Source organism: Amphibalanus amphitrite, unplaced genomic scaffold (assembly GCF_019059575.1).
Source record: "Amphibalanus amphitrite isolate SeventyFive unplaced genomic scaffold, NRLGWU_Aamphi_draft 000648F_arrow, whole genome shotgun sequence".
NCBI classification, from domain to species: domain Eukaryota; kingdom Metazoa; phylum Arthropoda; class Thecostraca; order Balanomorpha; family Balanidae; genus Amphibalanus; species Amphibalanus amphitrite.
Window position 1 is genome coordinate 23400 of NW_024882142.1, and position 18809 is coordinate 42208.

Genomic DNA, 18809 nt, shown 5'->3' on the forward strand with positions numbered 1-18809 from the left:
ACTGGCGCCCCTCTTCTATGTCACCGACCTTGCCCGGAACTGGCGGTTCCTCGTCGACACCGGCGCACAGGTGAGTGTCGTCCCACCACGAGTCGTGGCCGACGGCACCACCGTGCAGCAGCCCGACGCGCCTCGACTGGAAGCAGCCAACGGCACAGAGATCAAGCTCCATGGCGTTATTTCGACTTCGGTGCGTTTCGGAACAGTGGACTACCCGTGGACTTTCATGGTCGCTGACGTATCGATGCCGATCTTGGGAGCGGACTTTCTCGCCCATCATCGTCTGCTGGTGGACATGCGCCGTCAGCTCCTCCAGGCTGAACACGGCACGACGTGCGCCGTGGGAACCCGAGCCGACATCGGCTCCGTCGGTGTGCGCATGTGCGCGGCGCCCACTCTCGCAGACTTGTTTAGAGAGTTCCCTCGAGTGACGGCCACATCTGCGCAACTCCTGCCCGTGCGCCATAACGTCACTCACCACATCGTGACACGTGGACCTCCTCGTGTGGGGCACCCTCGGCGTTTGCCACCCGACCGACTCCGCATCGCCCGTCAGGAGTTCGACAAGCTGATCAGACTCGGGGTCGCCCGCCCATCCAAGAGCAGCTGGGCGTCGCCCCTCCACATGGAGCCCAAGAAGGAGCCCGGACAGTGGCGCCCGTGCGGCGACTACCGCGCCCTGAACGCCGCCACCGTCCCGGACCGGTATCCCATACCGTTCCTGCAGGACTTCTCCGCGAACCTGCACGGCTGTACCATCTTCTCGAAGATCGACCTCGTCCGCGCGTACCATCAGATCCCGGTCGAACCCGCTGACATCCCGAAGACGGCCATCGTCACACCGTTCGGGCTATTCGAGATGCAGCGGATGAGCTTCGGTCTTCGCAACGCCAGTCAGACATTCCAGCGCTTCATGGACGAGGTGATGCGCGGGCTGACGTGCTGCTACGTGTACATCGACGACATCCTCATCGCCAGCACGTCCGTCGAGCAGCACCGCCGTCACCTCCGTCAGGTACTGGAACGTCTCGACCAGTTCGGCGTCACGATCAACCCAACGAAGTGCGTGCTGGGCGTCAACCGTATCAGCTTCCTCGGTCACGATGTGTCCCCGGACGGCATCGCCCCGCTGCCGGAGAAGGTCGCCGCAGTCCAGGAGTTTCCGCAGCCGACCACGCAACGCCAACTGCGTAGGTTCATCGGCCTGGTGACCTACTATCACCGGTTCCTGCCTGGTGCTGCCGGCCTCCTCCGACCACTTCACCACCTGCTGGACCAGAAACGCAAACGCGCGGCGCCGGTGGAGTGGACGCCAACCGCTGAGGACGCCTTCCAACGCGTGAAGGCTGCCCTGGCTCAGGCCACGCAGCTCGCGCACCCCACTCCCGGCGCAGCGCTGAGTCTGCAGGTCGATGCCTCTGACACCGGCGTCGGCGCTGTCCTGCAGCAACACTCGCACGGGACCTGGACGCCGCTGGCTTTCTTCTCGAAGTCACTCCAACCAGCAGAGACACGCTACAGCACCTTCGGCCGCGAACTGCTCGGGGCGTATCTGGCGGTCAAGCACTTCCGGCACACTCTGGAAGGCCGCCAGTTCGCCATCTTCACCGACCACAAGGCCCTCGTGTCGGCAGTCTCGTCCGGGTCAGCCAGCTACTCGCCGAGGGAGATCCGGCACCTGGACTTCATCTCCCAGTTCACCACCGACATCAGGCACGTGCCTGGGAAAGAAAACGCAGCTGCGGACGCTCTGAGTCGAACAGTGGCGATGCTCTCAGCACCGTGCCCGCCAGTCGACGACTTCGACAAGCTCGCAGCCTGCCAGCTAGAGGACGAAGAGCTGGCGCGCTTCCGCTCGACAGAGCACGGGCTCAAACTCAGAGACGCCCGGCTCCCCAGCGGCCGCACGCTGGTCATCGACGAGTCCCAGGGTGTACCGCGGCCGTGGATCCCGGCACCGCTCCGGCGCGCCTACTTCCGGCACGTGCACGATCTGGCCCACCCGGGAGTGCGCGCCACCGTCGACCTGGTCACGCGGCGGTTCGTGTGGCCGTCGGTGAAGAAGGACGCCGCACTCTGGGCGCGCACCTGCGTCCCGTGCCAGCGCACCAAAGTCCACCGGCACACGACAGCGCCGCCCGCATCGTTCCCGCCACCTGCCGACAGGTTTCGACAAGTGCACGCCGACCTGGTCGGCCCGCTGCCGCCGTCTGAGGGCTACTCGTATCTTCTGACGGTGGTGGACCGGTACAGCCGCTGGCCGGAGGCGATCCCGCTGCGTGGCATCACGGCGCGAGAGGTCGCCCGGGCGCTGATCTCCGGCTGGATCTCTCGGTTCGGCGTCCCGGACGAGATCATCACCGACCGGGGCAGCCAATTCGAGTCGGCGCTCTGGGCTGAGCTGTCCACTCTCCTGGGCTGCGCGCGGCGCCGGACCACCGCGTACCACCCCCAGGCCAACGGGATGGTGGAGCGCCTGCACCGGCAGCTTAAGGCCGCGCTGCGCGCCGCCGCGCCCGCCCGCTGGACGGAGGCTCTTCCTTTGGCGCTGCTCGGAATCCGCTCGGCGCTCAAACAAGACCTGGGCTGCAGCACTGCCGAGCTGGTGTACGGAGCACCTCTACGCCTACCTGGTGAACTCATCACCCCGTCCGCCACCGCGCCTCCTACGCCGGAATCATTCGCCGCCGAGCTTCAGCGCACCATGGCGGCACTGCGCCCGACGGCACCACGACCAGCACCAAGCGCGCCGTCGTACGTGCCGCGCGCGCTGGACCACGCCTCGCACGTGTTCGTGCGCCACGACGCAGTGAAGCCGCCGCTTGCCCCGCGTTATGACGGACCATACAAGGTGCTACACAGATCGGCGAAGACGGTCACTGTGGACCGAGGCGGTCGTTCCGACGTTATCTCCATCGACCGAGTCAAACCGGCGCACTTGGAACGGCCCCCACCTGCTCCAACTCCGACAGCATCGCCGTCTGCGGTCCAAGACACGGCGCGTTCCGCCGACTCGGCAACACCGGCCTCCGGCCCAGAGCTCCTCCTGCCAGTGCCTCGCGCACCGAGGCCGCCGCTTCCGCCACCGCGTGGCGACCTGCCGCTACAGCCGCCGCCTCCGCCCGCGCCCCCACCGCCGTGCCTACGGACGACCCGCTCCGGCCGTGCTGTACGGCCACCAACGCGTTTTCTTAACGTCACGTTCGCAGTGCCGTCTCTAGGGGGAGGGTGATGTAGTGCACCGCCGCACGTTCTCCGACGCGGCGCGGCACTACCGCCGCTGGCGACTGGCAAGCGCTCCGACGCGGGGCGGCGCCACCGTCGACCTCAACGTGGCGCTGCTGTCGCAGCTGACGCGAGGCGCAGGTTCAGCGATATCCGCCAGATGTCTCTGCTCCACTTGTTCATTTTCTATGTCCGATTTATTAATGTTTTAGAAATGTATGCTCGTGTGTATGTATCATAATGTTCATCGTCGTGTGGGCATTCACGCACTCTTCTAGAAAGTATCTCTCGCTCTGATATACGTTTTCTCACTGCTTTGTACTGTCCTTAACTTTGCCAAAACGAACTATGGTTTCATCGTTGTGTTCACTACATAGCTTGCTCATGCTGTTTCAAATACATCGCTATCCTTGGCCGATCTAAGTGTTTGGGGGAGACGGCTCCACATCAGGGAACTTCCCAGCCCGTCGTTGTGTGGAATCCCAAGTTGCGAATCCCAAACACTGGAACGGCTTCATCCGGCTTAGAGCACGACTCGCCACGGCACCAGCCACACTTTCTAAGTATTGCCCCTAATTTCACGACCAACCCCGGCAATAAGCACATCATTGGAAAGAGCGTTATTTCCCAAACAATAAACCCAAGTAACATTTTTCGATGGGGCCCACCTGGGGCCCACGGGACCCAATTGAAATTTGGGGCCCAATGGGGCGACCCCTACGATTTTCTTCAAAATTTGCACAGACACTCTCCTGGACACCCTCTTCAATCTGGCTGAAGAAACCTACCGGGGAATCCAAAGGAAGGGGCCCAAAGAGGGCCCCAAAGAGGCCCTTTCTAAGTATTGACCCTAATTTCGCGACCAACCCCGGAAATATGCACATCATTGGAAAGAGCGTAATTTCCCAAACAAAAAACCCAAGTAACATTTTTCGATGGGGCCCACCTGGGGCCCACAGGACCCAATTGAAATTTGGGGCCCAATGGGGCGGCCCCTACGATTTTCTTCAAAATTTGCACAGACACTCTCCAGGGCCCCCTCTTCAATCTGGCTGAAGAAACCTACCGGGGAATCCAAAGGAAGGGGCCCAAAGAGGGCCCCAAAGAGGCCCTTTCTAAGTATTGCCCCTAATTTCGCGACCAACCCCGGCAATATGCATATCATTGGAAAGAGCGTAATTTCCCAAACAAAAAACCCAAGTAACATTTTTCGATGGGGCCCACCTGGGGCCCACGGGACCCAATTGAAATTTGGGGCCCAATGGGGCGGCCCCTACGATTTTCTTCAAAATTTGCACAGACACTCTCCTGGGCCCCCTCTTCAATCTGGCTGAAGAAACCTACCGGGGAATCCAAAGGAAGGGGCCCAAAGAGGGCCCCAAAGAGGCCCTTTCTAAGTATTGCCCCTAATTTCGCGACCAACCCCGGCAGCGTATTCGCCAATTGTATTACACGAATCGGCCCATCAACTAGCGACATCTCTAGTGCGACGTCATAGCCATCCGCCGCGACAATGCATGCATTGAGGCTAGATTTGAGTTGAGACTATTTTTGCATTGTATATGGCTATCAGACAAATATGTGTCGCCGTAGCCGAGTGGTTAGAGTCTCGGTGTGATGGACGACAGGTCGGTGGATCGATTCTTGCTTCAGCGGTTGTTTTCTCTTAAAAAGAAGTCGGTCGTAGACGCGCATTTTTGGCCCCTACGTTCGCACGCCAATATCGTACGCCCAATAAATCTCTGACAAGTGTTCATCTGATTAAGGAATAAGTTGCAAAAGAACTGCAGTTGCAGTCTATACCTGAACTACCAATTTTGTTACGGCACTGTCGATATTCGTCAAAGTCGGAAGAGCTATTATGAAACACACTCGAATGACAACGGATTCCTGTATTATTTCATCGATCAGATAAGACATGTATAGAGATAAATTGATGACAGCCCGCCGTGAGCATGCAACTTAACAACCAGTCCCAAGTTATCTTCATAAACGTCTAATATAAATCTTTTGACTTTAACTAGATTCCAAGTAAGAGGACTTAGGTATCCCCCTGGCGGCTGAAATGTAAAAGTTATAGTTAGGGCATAGCTCCTATAGATGACGCTCTGACGGCTGGAAACTGATTATCTCGTTCCGTGATTACGCTAACAGCTATGCCGAACTTTTTTTGTGCATGGTGATTCTTACACGAAAAGCTATCTAATAGCCTGCTTACCAGCGTGCGATTTTTACTTTTCATCTTAGGTTTCGCTACTTTTAGGTACTTTACCTTGCCAAGTGCCCACCTACTTTCAAAAGGTCAGCGCCGCCCCTGTCAATGCTGCGTGCTATCACCCATTGGCAGTGAGAAATATTGATCAATGAATGGCCATCGCCCAGCACCATTTGTCTTTCCATTGACTACGTTCGCATAGTATGCACTATGCATTAGTGATGTCAATCACAGAAAATCAGAACACCGCTACCAAACCAAATACAAACAAAGACCATTGGAAAATACCGAAACCGAACCAATCGGTTGGACTGCAAATATCTATCTTATGCAACATATTCATTAGAAGAATGCCTACGTCTGATTTCTTAGGTGCACGCCGTTACAAATGTATAAAAAACGCACAATGACAGATGACACGAAAATCGAAGTCGTCGAGTGGATTCGAACCACCTACCTCTGAATCACCAGTCCGATACTCTAACCACTTCGCCACGGCGATAATGAACCACATATAGCTTAAATGTCAATAACTTAAAACCTAGCTTCAATAGACGCCACCAGGGCGAGGACCGAAAGTATGACGCCACGCTGACGTCACTCAGGAGGCAAGCTATTGGTTGGCCGATTCGTGTAATACAATTGGCGAATACGCACCCCGGCAATATGCACATCATTGGAAAGAGCGTAATTTCACAAACAAAAAACCCAAGTAACATTTTTCAATGGGGCCCACCTGGGGCCCACGGGACCCAATTGAAATTTGGGGCCCAATGGGGCGGCCCCTACGATTTTCTTCAAAATTTGCACAAACACTCTCCTGGGCCCCCTCTTCAATCTGGCTGAAGAAACCTACCGGGGAATCCAAAGGAAGGGGCCCAAAGAGGGCCCCAAAGAGGCCCTTTCTAAGTATTGCCCCTAATTTCGCGACCAACCCCGGAAATATGCACATCATTGGAAAGAGCGTAATTTCCCAAACAAAAAACCCAAGTAACATTTTTCGATGGGGCCCACCTGGGGCCCACAGGACCCAATTGAAATTTGGGGCCCAATGGGGCGGCCCCTACGATTTTCTTCAAAATTTGCAAAGACACTCTCCAGGGCCCCCTCTTCAATCTGGCTGAAGAAACCTACCGGGGAATCCAAAGGAAGGGGCCCAAAGAGGGCCCCAAAGAGGCCCTTTCTAAGTATTGCCCCTAATTTCGCGACCAACCCCGGCAATATGCACATCATTGGAAAGAGAGTAATTTCCCAAACAAAAAACCCAAGTAACATTTTTCGATGGGGCCCACCTGGGGCCCACAGGACCCAATTGAAATTTGGGGCCCAATGGGGCGGCCCCTACGATTTTCTTCAAAACTTGCACAGACACTCTCCTGGGCCCCCTCTTCAATCTGGCTGAAGAAACCTACCGGGGAATCCAAAGGAAGGGGCCCAAAGAGGGCCCCAAAGAGGCCCTTTCTAAGTATTGCCCCTAATTTCGCGACCAACCCCGGCAATATGCACATCATTGGAAAGAGCGTAATTTCCCAAACAAAAAACCCAAGTATCATTTTTCGATGGGGCCCACCTGGGGCCCACGGGACCCAATTGAAATTTGGGGCCCAATGGGGCGGCCCCTACGATTTTCTTCAAAATTTGCACAGCCACTCTCCTGGGCCCCCTCTTCAATCTGGCTGAAGAAACCTACCGGGGAATCCAAAGAAAGGGGCCCAAAGAGGGCCCCAAAGAGGCCCTTTCTAAGTATTGCCCCTAATTTCGCGACCAACCCCGGCAATATGCACATCACTGGAAAAAGCGTAATTTCCCAAACAAAAAAAACTAGTAACATTTTTCGATTGGGCCCAGCTGGGGCCCACGGAACCCAATTGAAATTTGGGGCCCAATAGGGCGGCCCCTACGATTTTCTTCAAAATTTGCACAGACACTCTCCTGGGCCCCCTCTTCAATCTGGCTGAAGAAACCTACCGGGGAATCCAAAGGAAGGGGCCCAAAGAGGGCCCCAAAGAGGCCCTTTTTAAGTATTGCCCCTAATTTCGCGACCAACCCCGGCAATATGCACATCATTGGAAAGAGCGTAATTTCCCAAACAAAAAACCCAAGTAACATTTTTCAATGGGGCCCACCTGGGGCCCACAGGACCCAATTGAAATTTGGGGCCCAACGGGGCGGCCCCTACGATTTTCTTCAAAATTTGCACAGACACTCTCCTGGGCCCCCTCTTCAATCTGGCTGAAGAAACCTACCGGGGAATCCAAAGGAAGGGGCCCAAAGAGGGCCCCAAAGGATTCCAAAGGAAGGGGCCCAAAGAGGGCCCCAAAGGATTCCCCGGTAGGTTTCTTCAGCCAGATTGAAGAGGGGGCCCAGGAGAGTGTCTGTGCAAATTTTGAAGAAAATCGTAGGGGCCGCCCCATTGGGCCCCAAATTTCAATTGGGTCTGGTGGGCCCCAGGTGGGCCCCATCGAAAAATGTTACTTGGGTTTTTTGTTTGGGAAATTACGCTCTTTCCAATGATGTGCATATTGCCGGGGTTGGTCGCGAAATTAGGGGCAATACTTAGAAAGGGCCTCTTTGGGCCCCTTCCTTTGGATTCCCCGGTAGGTTTCTTCAGCCAGATTGAAGAGGGGGCCCAGGAGAGTGTCTGTGCAAATTTTGAAGAAAATCGTAGGGGCCGCCCCATTGGGCCCCAAATTTCAATTGGGTCCTGTGGGCCCCAGGTGGGCCCCATCGAAAAATGTTACTTGGGTTTTTTGTTTGGGAAATTACGCTCTTTCCAATGATGTGCATATTGCCAGGGTTGGTCGCGAAATTAGGGGCAATACTTAGAAAGGGCCTCTTTGGGGCCCTCTTTGGGCCCCTTCCTTTGGATTCCCCGGTAGGTTTCTTCAGCCAGATTGAAGAGGGGGCCCAGGAGAATGTCTGTGCAAATTTTGAAGAAAATCGTAGGGGCCGCCCCATTGGGCCCCAAATTTCAATTGGGTTCCGTGGGCCCCAGGTGGGCCCCATCGAAAAATGTTACTTGGGTTTTTTGTTTGGGAAATTCCGCTCTTTCCAATGATGTGCATATTGCCGGGGTTGGTCGCGAAATTAGGGGCAATACTTAGAAAGGGCCTCTTTGGGGCCCTCTTTAGGCCCCTTCCTTTAGATTCCCCGGTAGGTTTCTTCAGCCAGATAGAAGAGGGGGCCCAGGAGAGTGTCTGTGCAAATTTTGAAGAAAATCGTAGGGGCCGCCCCATTGGGCCCCAAATTTCAATTGGGTCCCGTGGGCCCCAGGTGGGCCCCATCGAAAAATGTTACTTGTGTTTTTTGTTTGGGAAATTACGCTCTTTCCAATGATGTGCATATTGCTGGATTTTGTCGATGTTATAGGCCTGAAGTTGTTGAAAACGTTTATTTATGCCCCGAGGGCATACTCCCGGGCCCATATATTTGAAGCTGTTTTGTTCGGTTCAGGGGGGCGCTAGCCCCCTAAATTTGGTACCGTTGCACGTAAAATTTTGTCCTCTTTCGAATGACGTGCATTTTTAGTTGTTTTGACGGCTAGAAGTAGGGTTTTTTAAAGTTCGTCGATTGTGCCCTGAGGGCATACTGTTTTTTGGGATTTGTGGCCCCCCTGATGGATTCCCCGCATTTTGGCACTAGGATTTTCGATAGAGGACACCATTCTGCACCTCTCCACCAAAATTCAGCGAAATCGAAGGGGCCGTCGATCCCTGCTGAATCCCTGCTGAACCCCTGCTGAATCCCTGCTAACTTCCGTTACATCAGGTCGCAACGGTATATACTGCCTTGGTCGCAACAAAAAATGTAAACATTGAATGAAACAGTTGCGCCATTTCTGAACGATATGGTAGCAAAGTGGCAGCACTTTTTACCGCTCGCATGAATGCTGAAGTAAAAAAAAATCTTGCGGTGTAGCAGCTTAGCACCCCAGCTTAGCTAGCACGCATTCAAGGGAGTTCACGGACACGAAAACTCCTTTGTCGCAGTTTCAATGCCGGATGGTACAGTTCGACTACTTTTATGTCTCTCAATTTCAGTTTGTCTCACTTTTCAGCCTCTAAGTGAACTATGGTCCCAGCGAAAAGCAGCTTCACACTCTCGATGAACATGGACGCCTGGGCCCTGTTCAAGTGTCTGCGGCCGCTGCGGCTCCCGCGGCCAAAAAGGCGGAGCTTAGCTGGCGGCCAATCAGGCGAGAGCAGCATTCTGGGTAATGCGTAGCTCTTCCTGCGGCTCCCGCGGTCGCTCGGGAGCGACCGCAGGGAAACTTCGACATTAACTGCGCGCGTGAGACAAAACATTGTGGATTTCGCTCTTTGTTTCGGTTGATTTTATTATGTTGTTATGGAATAATTGCTTCAAAAAGGTATTAATTGAAGTAATAAAGCCATTATAAAGCAATTTCGCACAAAATTTTGATCAGCATCTCCTTTAAAAAAAAAAAACGTGCCATTCTCGTCGCCGGCCGCAGCGGCCGCATCCGCGAGGGTGTTCAACCTAACCAAAATTAGGCTCCGCCTCCCGGCCGCGGGAGCCGCGGCGGCCGCAGAGCACTTGAACAGGGCTCCGGACTGCCCGCTAGTAGCTGCGCTGGATACGGGTCTTCCGGGATAGGTACTGAAATTATCCTTACTTCACACACCGTATTTTCCGAAAGCCCATTCTCACGTTCTCACGCACACAAACGCTAGGCGACGGTACGGCAAATAGAGCAGCTCCGACCTTCAACTGCTGAACCCTACCGCTGCCGGACGTCCTGTTACTATGACAACCAACGATACCGCTCGTGGCGGCGCAGGGGAGCTGCCACCGGTCCCGGCCGACGATCAGTGACTGAAGACCACCGCTGTGACAGACCGAGCGGCGACATGGAGGAGGAAAAGGCGCTGCAGCTCTATCTTGAATGCTACAAGGACTACCTGAGCCTGGGTCTTCAGCGAACGCTAGGTCAGTCAGAAGGCGGGACTCAGAACGCCTAGCGCGATTAGCCACAAATATGATCTTATATCAATATGATCTCATGACTCATATATTGTCTTGGTTACATTACAATAACAATTCGTAACCATTTACAATCACAATATCATCACAATGCACAAAAGACCACGCCATGACGAATTACTATCGCTTGCAAGCATATTTATATATTCTCAATTTAGTGACAATGCGTAGAGAAGAAGAATCAAATTAAGAAAGTGAGACAAAAATTAAGCACAAAATGCGCGGAAATGTCTAGATCATAAATAATTACACCACAAAATCAGCTAATGGTAGGTGTAAGCAACGATAACAGTCCCGGAAAATAAACATCATAAGATGATCGGACATCACACGTCAAACAGCAGATATCTGTCAATCTATGTACCACTATTCAAAAATACAGACCATCACAGAGACAGAGCACAACCCCAAACGGTTACCCATACTGGCGCAGAGCATGGCAGTAACTATTATGACGATCAAAATCACCCGTCCACGCTGGGACCACTCATTGCACCGGCCGGGCGATCAAGTGACCCGGTCAGAGCCATGGACCGTGGCCGAGGTAGTGACCTGACCAGTGACTCTGTCACATTTTCCGACTGGACGGTGACTTGACCCAGTCAGAGCTCCGGCTGAGCGGTGACTTGACCCGGTCACAGCTCCGGCCGAGCCAGTAATCTGACCCGGTCACAGCTCTCTGCCGTCAGCGCCGTCGTCGCCGAGCACACCGCCCAGCCAGCGCACCCAGCCGCGGCAACTGTCGGCGTCCAGCCACAGCCACAGTGTGGCCGCCAGCTCCAGGTAGCCCAGCGCCATGCCGGCCAGCACGTCCAGCAGGTAGTGGCGGCGCAGCAGCAGCCGCGAGGCGCACACGCAGCAGGCCCAGGCGAGCAGCGGCGGCGCCAGCAGCGTGGGCCAGCCGCCGCGCGCCAGCAGCAGGCCCGTCAGCAGCACGGCGCGGCACGCGTGGCCGGACGGGAACGAGAACTTGTCCACAGCGGCCACGGTCAGCAGGTCGTCCTCGTTGGGCGCGGGCCGCCGGCGGCGGGCCACCGCCTTCACCACGGCCACACAGACCAGGTCCAGGAGCAGCGCTGCCGACAGCACCCACCCGGAGTGACCCTTAGCGCTCACTACTACTGTGTGGCTACTCTCAATTGAATTACATCATGCAACATTGCAACCTGCAAGTTATCACTCTAACATGTGACACAGGTACAGGGACCCACAGTTGCTACTGTACAGCGACCCTGAGTAAATTGTCCTAGCACCCTCACAGGGAACAACGATAAGCTCTCAAAGGGCACGCACAGAAAACCTCAGCTGCTCTTGTACAGGGACCGGCAGTCGATATCAATGTTATCGGTTGTTACTGGACAGGACAGACGGCTAGAGTTGGGGTTCGTGTACAGAAGCAGCTGCGGGTCCCCGTACAGTATCTCAGCTTATTAGGATTACTTCCAATGGAATATATTGAAGTCAAAGACAGCCTTTCTATTCAATGTTTTCAATAGCAAGGGCACAGTAACTATTTATTCATATTTGAATCATCAATCACCATCAGCAATATTTCAAGTGGCAGATCTGGTTACAATGGAACTTATCCCACTATTCATACTACATACCCATCAGAACATTGACAAGAAAGCAGTCAATGCTGCTATCTCTGAACAGGTATATTCCAGCTACTGTTGCAGCAATGGTTGGCACTCCATGACAGCTAACCTGAAATTACCACAGAAAATGTAATAACACCCATGATGAATAGTCAGCGATGAATAGATGCACAGATGCCTTATTCAGACAGAGTCACTTTCCTGAAATTTAGGTGCTATTAAAAACATTATAACTTGATTAAAAGAAGCAAGCAAATCCCTACACCCTATGGTAGAGATTATTCCATTTATGCACAAAAATGACAGCAAACATTAGAACACTGAAATATGGATAATAAACAGAATCGTAGTTATAGTGGTATAAGTAGGCCTGGCATCCCAGGAAGATGCCAGATACTGTTGTAGGTTGTAGGTTTGTAGGGTAGGTTGCAGGTTTGTAGGTTGTAGGTAAGGTTAGGTCAGGTCAGGCTTATTTTGGTCTAAATATTTACATCGTCCCAATCTGGCATCTTCCTGGGACACACCGTTATAGTTACATCACTCAGTTGCTTTGATAATTTAAGCATTTACAGTCATTGATGCCCATTTCAAATGATTGCCTGGAGTGCAATAATGCATCCTTGATGCCTATGAATTGTATCATTGCACTTACAATCTGGCTCAATGCCTACACATACATTGACATTCAACACACTGAGTGGGGTGAACTGAGCAGCAGTTGAGTGCCCACTACCATGACCTGCAATGCTGGTTTAAGTGACCATCCCACCTTAACATTAGTTTTGAGTTGAGATAGCCAAATTGGTGGCCATGGCCTGAAAATACTGGTTTGGGCACTCACAACATCGAAAAATGCTTTAATTCGGAGATATGGAATTTCAAACTTGCAGTTTTCGGATACTAAGGGGCTAATGCATTGGGATGCCCCCTTAGAATTTGTGACGTCAGCGCAGTTCTAACGATTTTAAATTTTTACTAAAACATTTGGTGGCACGGTGGTATATGCCGCTTTGCGCACAACAAGTGCTGCACTTTCAAATAAAGTTGCTAGGAACAGCTGAGATCCCAAAAAGTAAACAAAAGTAAAAGTCTAATATCTTGAAAACCGGTGAATATTTTTTGATGAAATTTGGTAGATATTCGTTTTCGCTCTTTCTGAACCAAGCGACATCACTTTCATGCCAATTCATTAACTTTTTTGAAGGTGGGAGGGTCCCTTTAACACCAACTTATGTCATGATTAATTATACATACCTCTAGAAGTTTAAATGTAGGCTTCCATTTTTTAATTGGCAATTTCTTTTCTGCTGCAAAGCATATCCGTCCACTGACATCTTTGTCAAAGTCCAAGATCTTCTTCAGCATGGGATGAACTTCCCTCTTTTTGCTCTGTGGGGCTTGGTCCATTTTTGGTTGATCACTGAACTCTATAATGTGGTTGACAAATGAGAATATGTTTATACACACATACAGTGGTTACGCACAAAATCTCTGTGAAAAAATATTTTCTCGTTATGTAAATGTCTTAGCTGCGTCATATTTGAATGAAACAATAGCTACCAAATTACTGCCAACTTACCCTATGATAAAGTTTTTAGGCAGTCCTGGTATTTCGAGTAGTAAAGGAATCTTGGGTATTGCAAGCTTGTATGGCTGTTTGAGCAAATTTCAGCTCACTACCGAAAAGTCCGAAATTTCGCATGATAAGGCGAATGGCGATTGCAGAACAGACGATATGAGGCTGGGGGTACTGTGGTGCTGTGAGGCTGTTCAGTGTTCACCACATATCAGTGACTGGGTTTTACGTTAATCAGAAAGAAATGGAGAATATCAACCTGGTGCGTGTTCCAAAAATTCAATCAGTTCGATCCAAACGGTCCCAAGTAAAATAATTAATCTAAGAGCGGGTTGTTATATTTTAAGTTCCAAAACGAAGGCAAAAACCGAAACAACGAATCATGCAGTGGAGTGACCAAAAGACGAGAGCGGAATCCAAGTTTGCCAAATATGCCCTGCCTAATCTAAAAGTTCTAAGTCCCGAACAGAACGGGCCTAACGGAGCCAGACGTGACGCGCCTGCTCGGGTCAAGAGCTCGGCCTAGAATGTTGGGTGAGCGCGCGGCCCGACGCAGAGGGCCGGGCCCCAGACATGCGCAGAAAGACTCGGAGACAACGTGGCGGCGGATCGAGCGCGGATTGGTCACCAGACCACAGCATTGCAGGCTGCAGACACGCGGTCGCCTCGTGAAAGGGTACAAGGTTCACTGGCGCGCCCTGGGCCGCCCCCAGCACCGGGGGGGGGGGGGGGGTAGCGACGTCACAACAAGTCGGCGCGCGAATCGGTCTGCGCCGGCCCGGGGACTCCCGTGCCGGCCGGTGACACACGTGGTTGTTAACCCTCGCCGGACCTATTGGTTTTCTACATACGCGCCGGCCGAGGGGGGGGGGGCGGGTACGACCCCCCCCCTCGCCGTTTCGCCTCTGGTGGAGCTAGCGCGTCGCGGAAAAAAACGAGCGTGTGCGCCGTTACGAGACGCAGAGATTGGTACCCGATTTTAAGGTCCTAGGTCAACCGGTGACCTCTGAGGTCAGGTCAAGTGCCCCAAGGTACGGTTCAGTTTTTGGTGAATAACTTCGCAAAAAACGGCCGCAGAGCGCCGATTTTGGCAGCATCGTGTTCGTCTCGCTCAGGCGCGTCGAATGATATACTTTTCGTCTGGGTCAGGTCAACTTGGGGTGTTGACCTCAGGTCAAGGTCAGGTCAGCACCCCCAGGTCACGAAGTTGGTCGAAAGAGGTCATGTCGCATATCATTCGATTCGGCAGGTCTTCCTGAGTCCATTGGTGGCTTTCCCGGCTCGCTAGCTCAATTTGATCAAGAGTTATTGACGAAAAACTAATATGACCTTGATGACGTCATAAATGACGTCACGCAAGGTCAACATTGCAAAAGTGACGCATCTAACCTTGCAAGGAGTGCATCAAATCACGATTCTGTGTGCTTGAGATAGTTGGAGATCGTTCCCGGCGCCAGAATAGCAGTTTTCATTTTTCCCCATTGACTTATAATGGTGAGGTCACGAAAATGACCTGACCTCATATGACCTTTAGGAAAAATCCGAGATATACAAGTTGTGGGACTCATAATGGATACTAGATCCTGCAAGTTTCATTTCCCTGTGACATCTCCTCTGGCAGTGAGGGCGTTGCGAAGTTGCGACATCTGAAGACCGTGCAGAGGTTCACTTATGACGTCATAGGTCAGTGACCTGACCTGACCCAAAAATGCGGTTGGTGTCAAAAGATCCGGCTTGGATCAAAGGTCAGGTATGCCAAGTTTCAGCTCTCTATCGCTAGCGTGTTCGGAGCTATCGCGAAAAAAACCCTATGGGGGGGGGGCGGCACCCGCCCCCACCCTCGGCCGGCGAGGGTTAAATCATCCAAGGGACGAGGCAACGAATAACGAATAACGCAGGCGCACCACAGTAATATGTGGTGCTGTGGGGCTGTTCACCTCATATCAGTGACTGGGTTTTACGTTAATCAGAAATGGAGAATATCAACCTGGTGCGTGTTCCAAAAATTCAATCAGTTCTATCCAAACGATCCAAACGGCCCCAAGTAAAAGAATTAATTTAAGAGCGGGTTGTTATATTTTAAGCTCCAAAACGAAGGCAAAACCGAAACAACGAATCATGCAGTGGAGTGACGAAAAGACGAGAATGGAATCCAAGTTTGCCAAGTATGCCCTGCCTAATTTAAAAGTTCTAAATCCCGGACAGAACGGGCCTAATGGAGCCAGACGTGACGCGTCTGCTCGGGTCAAGAGCTCGGCCTAGAATGTCGGGGGAGCGCGCGGCCCGACGCAGCGGGCCGGGCCCCAGACATGCGCAGAAACACTCGGAGACCACGCGGCGACGGGTCGAGCGCGGATTGGTCAGCAGCCCACTGTATTGCAGGCTGCAGACATGCGGTTGCCTCGTGAAAGGGTACAAGGTTCACCGCCGCGCCCTGGGCCGCCCCCAGCACCGGGGGGGGGGGGGGGGGGTAGCGACGTCACAAGTCGGCGCGCGAATCGGTCTGCGCCGGCCCGGGGACTCCCGTGCCGGCCGGCGACACACGTGGTTGTTACATTACATCATGCGAGGCAACGAATAACGAATAACGCAGCCGCACCACAGTACCGCACTGAATGCTCAATGCGTCTTAGCATGGCGCCGCGCCATCCTAAGACGCATGCGGAGCCTCATCGACGCATCGTCCTCTGTGGGCACTGGGCAGTGGGCACCCTCCTCACCTGACCCGTCCGACCTCATCGTCCGTGACCCGTGTCTCTGCAGCAGCGGTGCCGGGCGTGTGTAACGTCCGTGTCGAGACGTGTCTGCCGGTAGACGGGCTGGCCATCGCCGGCTGGGAGCAGCGCTACGCCACCGAGCTGCCCGCCGACCTGCGCGCCTTCTACCTGGCCACAGACGGATTGCGTATTGCCTGGGACTACCGAGTGCCGGCAGGTACGGCGAGGGGACCACGGGACACGGGGTGCCAGTGGGTGCGAATGGCATTGGGCAGGTACCCAGAGTGCATGATCTAGAATCTCCTCCCTTCCAGAAAAAGTTGCAGATGACGCCAACAGCGATCCCTCGCTCATTGCTCAGACAACTTCTCCGGCAGTCAGGAACCATTGAGCACCTCCCGCCGCATATCTCTAGTTGACCTGGATGATTCGTTGACGACGTCCGGCGGTCCGTATGTACATGCGGCAGGTGACCGGTTCGAGGTGGGCCGCGCCGAGCTGCGGCCGCTGGCTCAGCTGAGCCGACTCGGCGGCCTGCGGCCCGGCTCTGACGAGCCCCTGGCCCAGGTGGACGCCGCCGGCGCCGAGCCGTCCCCCGGCGGAGGGACACCGTGTCCGCGCCTCAGCAGCCGGTGGCTGGTGCTGGAGCTGGAGAGGTGCGGCGAGCACGGTGAGCGCCGGAAGAAGGGACGGGTGGTGTCCCTTCCTCTGACGGGAAGAGGGATGTGCATTGGACAGGTGCTCCGTGTTGTGCAGGGGGACGTGTCAGATGCTCTGTGTGCTGAGTAAGGTGGAGGGACAGCCGACAGGTCATCTGGTTCGTGATATATAGGGGGTGCTCCGTGTTTTAAGTTATAGGACGGTGGACAGGTCAGGTGCAGTCCGTGTGAGGGTGGAGGGTCGGGCCAGCTGGTCTTTGTTGTGTGTGGGCCGGCGGCGGTTGTGCAACAGGGCAGGTGCTGTGTGTAGGATGGGGGCAGATCAGGTGGTGCCGTTCTGGGCTGCCCTGAGCTCGGTGTGACCCGTCCTGACCCCTCGTTTGTCCGTCTGTGTGCCAGGCTCAGTGTGCCTGGCGCACTGTCGGCCGGAGCCCGGCGGCCCGCCGCCGGCGCCGGCCGCCGTATGGCTGCTGGACCGTTCCTGCCGTTGGCACCGGCTCACCGACACCTTCTCCGACTACTTCCGCATGCTGCTGGCGCACCTGGCGCTGCCGCAGTGGCAGTGGAAGTTCACGCCGTATGGCCTGGGGCACATGGCGAAGGTAGGCATGTTATACGAGCCTCCGAAGTCTGGAGTACAGCAGGTTCATCAATGAAATGAAATCATATGATTTACCGTCTGATGAGACGACTCAGACTGTGTCACCCTTTCGCAGACCTGGATGACCCTCATCGCCCCGCACCTGCTGCCGTCTAGCGGATGGTCAGTGAGCGACAGCTTCCGAACCCTGCCACCGAACAGAGTCGACGCGGCGCTGTTCCGATCTCGCTCCAAAAACAAGAAAGAAAAGGAAGATAAGGTCGACGCTGAAAGCACCGAAGGCAAACAATAGAACAATGGCTTGTTCCCACAATTGGAACATTGGTGTCTCCTTTTGAGAATTGAATAATTAAATTTCCATGTTGTAGGTACGGCAGAATTGAAATTGCTCTCACCAGCGTATCCGACTCGCGGCTATTTTTAGTGCGTGGGTGTCTGTAAACGTCTATTGAACAAACGGCTTCGTTGAACGCTTCGCAGCCGTAAGTCATTTTCAGTAGGTACCGCTTGTATCATGAATATACTATCTAAGTGAAGAAACAGGGTTTACTGAGTGTGCCGACCATAAGAGTTAATTAACCATCTGCAGCTTTCAAGGTACCGCCGGGGTGGGACAACCTGTATGCTTAAATGACGTTTAAGTGGTACGGTTCGATAAGTCCAGAAATCCGGGACCGACACAGCAACTAGTCGCTGAGGCCTGAGCCGTGCGTGTGTGGCCCGTGGTCAGGAGGGTCTCTCCTCGCTCGACCCAACATCCAAAGGCGAAACACAGGTGACCTTGAGACGTTTGCAGTCGTCCGAGCATAATTCATAAGAATCATAACCGTTTTCGGATAATTGTCACCAACCCGAAAAAGTAGGCATGAATTGAAAACATAAAAATTAATTGATAACATAATGTTTTATTATATGAAACCATGCATCAATTAAATAAACGTTTCAACGTAAACGGGGCATTCGTTTATAATCATAAAACACCAAAGACAACGCAACAACCATTACCACACCGTCGATTGACTTTCTTGGGATCTCATCACCCGATGGACGCAGTGGGCGACTATCGGCGGTCATTTGTGCCGGTCGGTAATATGGTGCCGACGCTCTGATCTGGCCGCATGTTTACCAGCGCGACGATGAGTCTGCGGCGGCGGCGAACACGCTCGCGCGGGATCCGCGGACCGGTCGATCGAGTCCCCGCCCCGGCGGTCCGG

General features: G+C 53.6%; 2 protein-coding genes across 6 annotated transcripts; one reads left to right on the forward strand and one right to left on the reverse strand.

Moving 5' to 3' along the window:
• The first annotated feature begins 9720 nt into the window (after positions 1-9720).
• LOC122363939 (tubulin polyglutamylase complex subunit 2-like) lies at positions 9721-18454 on the forward strand. Of its 4 annotated transcripts, none has more exons than XM_043333805.1 (5): positions 9721-10390; positions 16433-16552; positions 16805-17005; positions 17394-17596; positions 17711-18454. In XM_043333805.1, the coding sequence occupies exons 1-5, from the start codon at positions 10312-10314 to the stop codon at positions 17885-17887; spliced, it is 780 nt and encodes a 259-aa protein (XP_043189740.1). In that variant the 5' UTR covers positions 9721-10311; the 3' UTR covers positions 17888-18454. The 4 variants fall into 4 exon arrangements, 3 of the variants coding, with proteins under 3 accessions (XP_043189740.1, XP_043189738.1, XP_043189739.1); XM_043333803.1 differs by having other exon boundaries at positions 10042-10390; positions 16382-16552; positions 17711-18452; XM_043333804.1 differs by having other exon boundaries at positions 10091-10390; positions 16385-16552; positions 17711-18452.
• LOC122363940 (phospholipid phosphatase 6-like) lies at positions 10455-14147 on the reverse strand. 2 transcript variants are annotated; one of them, XM_043333806.1, is made up of 4 exons: positions 14100-14117; positions 13297-13469; positions 12052-12151; positions 10455-11520 (listed from the first exon to the last, which is right to left on the reverse strand). In XM_043333806.1, the coding sequence occupies exons 2-4, from the start codon at positions 13447-13449 to the stop codon at positions 11114-11116; spliced, it is 660 nt and encodes a 219-aa protein (XP_043189741.1). In that variant the 5' UTR covers positions 13450-13469; positions 14100-14117; the 3' UTR covers positions 10455-11113. The 2 variants fall into 2 exon arrangements, with proteins under 2 accessions (XP_043189741.1, XP_043189742.1); XM_043333807.1 differs by having other exon boundaries at positions 13297-14147.
• Positions 18455-18809: the final 355 nt, after the last annotated feature.

Bases quoted from the DNA above. Each gene is read 5' to 3' on its own strand.
- LOC122363940 (XM_043333807.1), bottom strand. From the start codon at position 13,449: ATGGACCAAGCCCCACAGAGCAAAAAGAGGGAAGTTCATCCCATGCTG. The intron at 12,152-13,296 runs GTATGTATAATT...TGGTAATTTCAG, and splicing joins CTACATTTAAACTTCTAGAG to GTTAGCTGTCATGGAGTGCC. The intron at 11,521-12,051 runs GTATGTAGTATG...TGCTGTCGGCAG, and splicing joins TCTTGTCAATGTTCTGATGG to CGCTGCTCCTGGACCTGGTC.
- LOC122363939 (XM_043333803.1), top strand. From the start codon at position 10,312: ATGGAGGAGGAAAAGGCGCTGCAGCTCTATCTTGAATGCTACAAGGAC. The intron at 10,391-16,381 runs GTCAGTCAGAAG...GTGTCTCTGCAG, and splicing joins GGGTCTTCAGCGAACGCTAG to CAGCGGTGCCGGGCGTGTGT. The intron at 17,006-17,393 runs GTGAGCGCCGGA...TCTGTGTGCCAG, and splicing joins GGAGAGGTGCGGCGAGCACG to GCTCAGTGTGCCTGGCGCAC.